The 7,820-nt window shown below is 36.4% G+C and overlaps 3 protein-coding genes across 6 annotated transcripts; 1 reads left to right on the plus strand and 2 right to left on the minus strand.

Annotated features, from left to right (window-relative positions):
- Positions 1 to 79: 79 nt before the first annotated feature.
- Positions 80 to 1,264, minus strand: SelT (selenoprotein T). The gene is made up of 3 exons (XM_088037685.1): positions 828 to 1,264; positions 650 to 779; positions 80 to 601 (listed from the first exon to the last, which is right to left on the minus strand). The coding sequence occupies exons 1-3, from the start codon at positions 980 to 982 to the stop codon at positions 278 to 280; spliced, it is 609 nt and encodes a 202-aa protein (XP_087893811.1). The 5' UTR covers positions 983 to 1,264; the 3' UTR covers positions 80 to 277.
- Positions 1,265 to 1,274: 10 nt separating this feature from the next.
- eIF3h (eukaryotic translation initiation factor 3 subunit h) lies at positions 1,275 to 2,507 on the plus strand. Its single transcript, XM_088037678.1, has 2 exons — positions 1,275 to 1,407; positions 1,513 to 2,507. Exons 1-2 carry the CDS (start codon positions 1,324 to 1,326, stop codon positions 2,449 to 2,451), a joined length of 1,023 nt encoding a protein of 340 aa, XP_087893804.1. The 5' UTR covers positions 1,275 to 1,323; the 3' UTR covers positions 2,452 to 2,507.
- A 204-nt stretch (positions 2,508 to 2,711) lies between these two features.
- On the minus strand, positions 2,712 to 7,819 carry SP555 (SPRY domain-containing SOCS box protein SP555). Of its 4 annotated transcripts, XM_088037682.1 has the most exons (3): positions 4,703 to 4,889; positions 4,553 to 4,652; positions 2,712 to 4,173 (listed from the first exon to the last, which is right to left on the minus strand). In XM_088037682.1, the coding sequence occupies exon 3, from the start codon at positions 4,104 to 4,106 to the stop codon at positions 3,354 to 3,356; it is 753 nt and encodes a 250-aa protein (XP_087893808.1). In that variant the 5' UTR covers positions 4,107 to 4,173; positions 4,553 to 4,652; positions 4,703 to 4,889; the 3' UTR covers positions 2,712 to 3,353. The 4 variants fall into 4 exon arrangements, with proteins under 4 accessions (XP_087893808.1, XP_087893807.1, XP_087893805.1 ...); XM_088037681.1 differs by lacking the exons at positions 4,553 to 4,652; positions 4,703 to 4,889 and adding an exon at positions 7,805 to 7,819; XM_088037679.1 differs by lacking the exons at positions 4,553 to 4,652; positions 4,703 to 4,889 and adding an exon at positions 5,123 to 5,285.
- Position 7,820: the final 1 nt, after the last annotated feature.

Raw genomic sequence — 7,820 nt, forward strand, 5'->3', positions numbered from 1 at the left:
TTTGCTTTTTTATTTCACACAAAGAAAGGTAATCGGCATTTAGGGTAAATTAAGACTTTTAAGGATCAGAAAAACAGTGTTTTATATTTACAATTTTTACTTATCACAAAGATAATAATAGTCTATAAATCATACATACAAATCTTCCTGAAATTTGGTGTGATGAAGATGAATGAACGCGATGTACTACAAAATTTCAACCAATATAAGACACTTTCAGTAACATAACACACAATGAAATGTACCATCAGAACAGCAAAAAATAACAAGAAAAAAATTACTTGGCAAAACCGTTCTTTAACTCGATTTTACTATCAGTAAATTGCATGTGATTTTCTATAATTTGGAAAAGTTCCGCAGGCTGCGGTATCCGCCCTGTTTCTAATTTAGACCAAACAGGAACATCATTGAGTGAAATTTCAAATGCCCCAGACTGGATCAGCTGCCCTTCTATAATGTTGCAAACAAAGAACAGCATCATACATGCATACAATTTGTTCTCTGTGCACCAAATCCACCAGGATGGCTGAGGTTGGTTGATGTATTCAAAAATGTTGACAGCCCCCAGAATGCAAACAATGACGAGCATTTTCACAATCCCCTACGAATGCAAAGTTAATACTTTATGACGCAATTTGTAAACTCTTACAATTAATCTTGCTAAATACATGTTGAAGCCTGGAGGATCATAATTTTGGCCATCAATCACAATGTAGGGATACTTCTGTTGGATAATTTGTACATATTGGTCGAAAGTTTTACGGTATCCACATGAGTAACTAAAAGAATGTTAATTAGATCAATTTAATTGGGGCTCGACTGCTTACCAATAAAGGAATTTTAATGTTGGAGCACCTACATTTTGACTTAGTTTTGATGGAAGAATATCTTCAGCTGACACACTAACATGGGATTCTAACACACACAAACATGCGAACACTAATAAATACCAAAAACATGGAAAGTTCTTTAAACGAGCCATTTATTTTGCCTGCTAATGATTTTTGTCAGCTGGTTGTTTTCCAGTGACAGATCGCCAAGTTGGGGACTTTTTACTAGCCGACTAGATAACCAATTTCCACATTTTTAAATCCGTAAAAATCTCTCACCATTATTAACTGGCTTAACAAAACCGGATAACGTTGCGGACATGCAAGGTAGTTGGATTAAATTGGTAATTACATCACCGACCTTAATTTAATTAAAATAGAAGTATGTTGGTGATATTCCCCGTGTGGTTGGTATGAAAAGTCCCCATCGCTGACCAATCAGAAAGTTGACAGAAATGTGACATTTGACGTTTTAACAAACTGACGTTTCTCTATGAAAATGGCTTCTCGTGGTGGTGCTTCGCGGCGGATACCCGAAAATGACTCTACAATTGCGTATGTGCAAGCCGACGGCTTGGTAAGCCCTCATTACATTTCTTTTGACCCCGTCTTCCCGAAATTATTCCGTTTTTCCTCATATGATATTAAAATAGTCAACATACGGTCACATAACCTCTTTCAGGCTGTCATGAAAATCGTTAAACACTGCCATGAAGAATCGACAACGAACATGGACATTGCCCAAGGGGCTCTCTTGGGTTTGGTCGTCGAAAACCGTCTCGAAATAACCAACTGTTTCCCATTTCCGAAACAAAATGACGAGACAATGGACGAAGATGAGTACCAATTGGCCATGATGCGGCGTCTTCGGCGCGTTAACGTTGATCATTTCCATGTGGGATGGTACCAGAGTGCCGATGTTGGAAACTTCTTAAGTTTACCACTTCTAGAGTCTCAATTCCATTACCAGACATCCATTGAAGAGTCAGTTGTTGTGATCTATGACACTCAAAAATCATCGCGCGGTTTCCTTACTTTGAAAGCCTACCGGTTGACCCCTCAAGCAATTGACATGTATAAAGAGGGCGAGTTCACCCCCGAAGCCCTACTTAAGTTGAAAGTTGGTTATGAGAACCTGTTCACTGAAGTCCCATTTGTGATCAAAAATTCGCCTCTAACTAACATTATGATGTCTGAATTGGCGGAAATGGTGCCTGAAGAAGAAGGCTCCAAGTTCTTAGATCTGGGAACCGCTTCAGTATTAGAAGGACAACTGCGTTGTCTGATGGACAGAGTAGATGAACTCAACCAAGAAGCCATCAAATTCAACAGATACCAGCAGTTGGTTAGCCGACAACAACAAGACAAGCACCGTTATTTGCAGAAAAGGGCACAAGAGAATGCGGCTAGGGCTGCCAAAGATGAGCCGGCACTACCAGAGGAAGACATTAATAAATTGTTTAGACCTCATCCTGTTCCTCCAAGGTTGAACCCAATGATTATTGCTGGACAAATTAACACTTACAGTCAAGCGATTTCTCAGTTGTGCTCGCAGTCTTTGGCGAAGTTGTACATCACTCAAGCTTTACAGACTGCGAAAGAAAGTAATTCTAATCCGTAAATTTTTACTGTAGCGTTGTATGTTTATTAAAAAAGTAATAAACAAAATGTTAAAAAGGACTTGTTTTATTGGTCTTTGTTGTCTTTTTAATTGTTTTTGGACAGAGACGTGATTTCCCAATTTAAATCGTTTTTTTGGGTATTGGATACCATTTTTTGTTCATGATTGTTTAATAGTTTGCGAAATCTAAAGAGGAAAAGGTTTTTTTGCAAGGCTGAAGCTGCTACTGTCTTCGGTATCAGCGAAATGAAACGCTCAACTTAAAAAATAATGTATTCAATCGCCCTAAAACATCAATTTTTTTCCGTTCGATACAATCTTACATTCCTAATGAAATAATTTAAACATAATTTTATTTATTTACAACTCTATTGCACAAACTGGCCAAATGTAGGTACACACTTTTTGTGCAACTTGATAAATTAAGTACAATAACAATGTCAACACACGAAAACAACAACAAAAAATCAGTAAAAACGAGCAAGCAATGGCGTGCAACTCTTTTTGGTCGTTCACGCGGCTATAATGAGAACTTTTGGTTGTTGGAGTTGAACAACTAAAAACTGCACGTCAGAACTTATCCCTAGACTAGAAATCACAAGTCGTTTCTTTATTCTATTTCTAATGTTTAAGAAAATTCGTGTCATGAGTATAAAAAATTGAATTTTTCTGAAAAAGATTTTCTTTCTCTTAGATGAAATCTTACATTCTATTACTAGATTCTAGGTAACATTCACCACTGGCTTCTTCGTCCCACTTACATTGAATATTTACATTGTTAAATGGCACATGGACAAATCCACGGGTTGAAAAAAATATCTACAGATAGTACCGAAAGACAGACACGTTCGCAGTACCATAAAATTTACATATACACGGCAGGTTGAATAAAATGGAAATGACTACATATTACCAACATTATTCGAAATATTATTCTGGTTGACAGGTTTGAATGGTTCTACAGTGTCCACGATCGCTTCAGCCAGATAACTCCTAATTTTAGTTGGGACGAACAACTTTTCCAAATCTTGTTTATTCCTGATCCTTTTAACAATGACAGCCCTGCAGCGATCCTGCAGATTTACAAAATCTCTTTTCATGGAGTCCAAGTACATCTCAGTCTTCGCAGCAGTGGAGCAAATAATGGGATACAGAGGTTCCTTCACCTCATTCAACCCTCTGAACGCCACCCCCAGGTACTTATCATCTTTGTAATAACTCAGAGTTCCCGCAATTCCATCAAAGAGAATCCCGATCTTCGTCGCAACATTCTCCCGAAATGGTTTGGTGTAATGAGTCCAGCGCCCACCGTGCCATAGAAGCCCTTTATGCGACAACCCCCATCCATGGTTGTTTTCCCCTAAAAGATTAGTGAAAGAGTCGGCATGTAGCCGCGCCTTCTTGGTGCCTATTCCGAACATCATACTGGTGCCGAAGATACGTCGTGATAAGTGCAACTCCCAGAAGTAGCGACCATTGTTGAGGACTCGAGTACCGCGTACTCCAGCAGTACCGCTGCTCCAATTTGGGTGGAAGTGGGCTATTCGGAAGTTGTTGCCGTAGAGACGCACTTCGGGGCTGCGTTCGTGGCGGTTCCAAGTCCAGAGATCGTCGCATCCGTGACGAAGAGGGAGGATGTTGGGTTCCGTTTCCATTTCGGAATCGGAACGCTTCGATTGCTATGCAGAGGACTCCTCCCAAGATGGGGGGACGTCCTCCACGCTGGAAAAATAAAGCTTCGTTAGCAAAACGAAAATGTGAAATCGATAAAGCACCGCGTTACTGTTTTATCACTTGAGTCATCAAAGCCATACATGAGAGGGTTTACACTTATTGCATTTGGCTATTGGGGTACTTATTTAAATTGCTTTGAAAGAGCTATAAAAATTGAAACACCTGAGTTGTTTTTAGAGACTACTTTACGACTTTTATGTTAATATCGGCTCTAACTTTAAGTACTTAACTACAATCCCCGTTCTTTGACAATCAGCAAAAAACTACAGGTGTGTTACAGTTTATTTCGTGTAAAGTGCTGAATAAATATTTATTGTTTGCTTTTAAAGATTATTAATCTCTGGAATTCAATAAAAATATTCTTTACCTCGTTTTTTTGTTCACTCTTTTGCCATGAATTAAAATGGGGAGCACTTAATTATTCCACCCCCTTCCTGAATATTAAATCTTGAAATTCAACCCATTTGCTACGGTGGCAATAATTATTTGGGTTTTGTATAAGCAATATAATTTTTACCCCTTGGCAACTATATGACTCACACCGAATCGATAAAATGAAAACACGGCGCTCAAGAAGGCGAATTCATCCCCGCAAGAATACATCAGCACTGGCATCAAAAATCAAAAAACTAAACTCTTTTCACCCACTACATGAACAAAGAATCATAAAAACCGTTGGTTTGAAGCAATTAAAACAACAACACCACCCACAATTATTTCTACCATGTAATCAACAAATTCCCCATTTTCTTCCGAATCGAAATCGTCGTCACTTTAATAACACTATTATCTATTATTTGCGTTTAGACAAGCAGCGTTTGATAATAACAGCTCGCTATATCGATTATTCCGTGATAAGAGAAAGCTGGACAATTGTGTCTTTTCAGAAACGGCGTAAAACAGAAAAATACTCAAAAAACATGAACGTAATACTCACCGTCTGATTCTAAATTCTTTTTCTACCGTATTCTTTGGCTGTACACTGGTCATTTTATTATATTTATTTTGTTAATAACAAATAATGATTTAGGACACGATGCGGATTGAATGGACTGCGCCGAAGTAAAACTGACGTCGCGACGCGTAGACGGGGGTGCGCCGATGTATGTGACGTAACTCAGATGATATCTGCGCGAATTGCTATGCCTGCGACATACAAGGGTTGGGGTGGAAAAAACACCCCCTAAGACTTATTTAGTTCAATGACCCGGCAATTAAGAACGGTCCGATGAGGGGAATGCTAATTATTTCGGACTGCATATGTGGAAATACAGTTACCACATTAAAATGAGAACGAGAGGCGCATCCCCTTCGATGTATTTTCTTACAAATCGGAAGATAAATTTGCTTTGGGCTCCACCTGCTACGGCAGGTTGGCGCACAAACCCAGAAAGGAGCGCCTATCCGCATATCGCGAAGCCGAGGCTGGTGTGATTATAATAATTATTATTTAATAAAACAACAAATTAGCTACATAAACAGATGACAAGAAATCCTTAAAAATAAAAAATAAAAAACATAATTTAAAATTATACCTGTACTCCAAAAAAAGGCCGAAAGCTTTTTGCTTTACTGTTCCACGAAGAACTAGGTAGGCACAGCGAGAATAAGATTTTTTGTCATTTTAAAACGGATAAAAAACTAATTTATCGACGGTGCAAACCCTCGTAGGATGAATTTTTTGCGTTTTTAAGCTAATGGTCCCATTAAAATAAAAATCTAATCAACTCTGCAAACTTTAGTAGTAACTGGTCCACTTTTTTGATATTGTAGAACGGGCTAATAAGAAGTCATCGGAACTACTAATATTAAGTAGGCAATACTTAAAGGGTTCTTGTACAAAGTGTTTATAAATGTTTCTAGCATCAAGGGGGACTCTGGAATTCCTGTCATGCACAATTTTGCCGCTTTGTTTTCATAAAAAATATAACTACAGCCGTGGACACAAAATCTTAGACGTCATTTTTCTGACGTTTCAAAAATTTGAGTGTAGTCTGTGCATTACTGTCATTGTCATTACTGACGTTTAAAACATTAAAGTATTGACAAGTTGACAATTAAGAATTATCATGACTGAAGTATTTAAAACGAACAGTCAGGTCCTTACAATATTGAAAATACCAAAAATTTTGAAATTAAAAAATTATAACTCGAATTGCCAATGCAAAAAAGTAAGGTTACAAATTCTAAGTGGGGTTTTACACCATGCGACAATTAGATGACATTTTTTGTCCGCGGCTGTATGTTCAAAATTATTTAAAAATGTCATTTACGTCAATAACTTGTTACGGCTTAGTTTGTCACAAAGTTCTAGAATTTCAGGCTCCAAACCACAAATTGAACGTTTTTTTTTTTCAAAATTAACTTTGTTCTACGATTGAGGTTAACTACAAATGTTAGTTCAAAAACCTATACCCACATTTGTAATAAGCGGCAAATTTATTTGACATTTCAGGCCACCTTTGATACTAGAAACATTTATAAACACCTTGTACATTCTAAAGTAAAAGAAAATCACGTGTCATCGCCACAGTAGGATCTAATAAGACACATGAAATTTCAGCTTCTAGAAGAAACATGAAATTTCAGCTTCTAGAAGAAAACATTGTCAATTTTATTCATTTGTTTTAGTAATGTCATAGCAAGCCTACCCAAATAATCATTATGCCTATTTCGATAATGATTGACATCCAGATTTACACAACTAAATTTTTGAAAAAATAGCGACCAAGACTTGTACCAGTTACTTTTGGCCGCCACTATAATACTCAGAAAAAATCAGCTGAATATGATTTTATTTAAATAAAATAATAGACAGTTTCATTGTCTTTTAAATATCATTTTAAAAATTAAAGGTTATATCATAGAAGCACATTATTGTAATAATAGTTCAAAAGTTGTGCAGCGATGATTATAAAACTGATCTTGAACGTTTTTGCCTGTCCTGAAAAATTATTTTTTCTTTAACCTTTTTTAACTTTAATTATTGAACTACGTATCATATCTACCAACACTATTAAGTAGGCAATTAATTAGTTAAAAGCACCGATACAAAAATAAGTAAAAAAACTAAGTAAAATAAAATAAAAAGCCAAACTATGCCACCGTCAAACTAAAATTCCCAAGACACGTTTGTTTTAGTTTTATTTAAGCTTCCCGAAAAAAACCATTGTCAATATTTTCATTTAATTATGGTTATTGTTAAACCCACAATAATAAATAATTATTATGCCTACTTATTAGTTCAAGTTTGACATCCCGAATTACACAACTAAATTTTTGAAAAAGTACCCTCTTGTTGCAGTTAATTTTGACCATAACTGTACAATTAGTAGTATTCCAGAGCTTTTATCAGTATAATGTAATTTTTTGATAAATCAATACATTCAACATTGGTGAATTCACCAATTTTGGGACATCTGAGAATTGGAAAAGAAGAAATTTTAGTAAGACACGTATATTTCATCGTATTTCTGTTTTGATCTCACCATTATTACGCATATTTTTTCGTTACAACCCCTCTAATATTATTTTATATCTTGTAAATAAACCCAAATCATGATAAACGCAAAAAGCTCAATTTTCCATTTCGTGATGTTAGGCAACACATAATACATACCGAGCTTTGCAAATCA

The sequence above is a fragment of the Gnatocerus cornutus genome, chromosome 5 (genome assembly GCF_029298725.1).
Source record: "Gnatocerus cornutus isolate USDA-ARS CGAHR chromosome 5, icGnaCorn1.1, whole genome shotgun sequence".
Lineage (NCBI taxonomy): Eukaryota > Metazoa > Arthropoda > Insecta > Coleoptera > Tenebrionidae > Gnatocerus > Gnatocerus cornutus.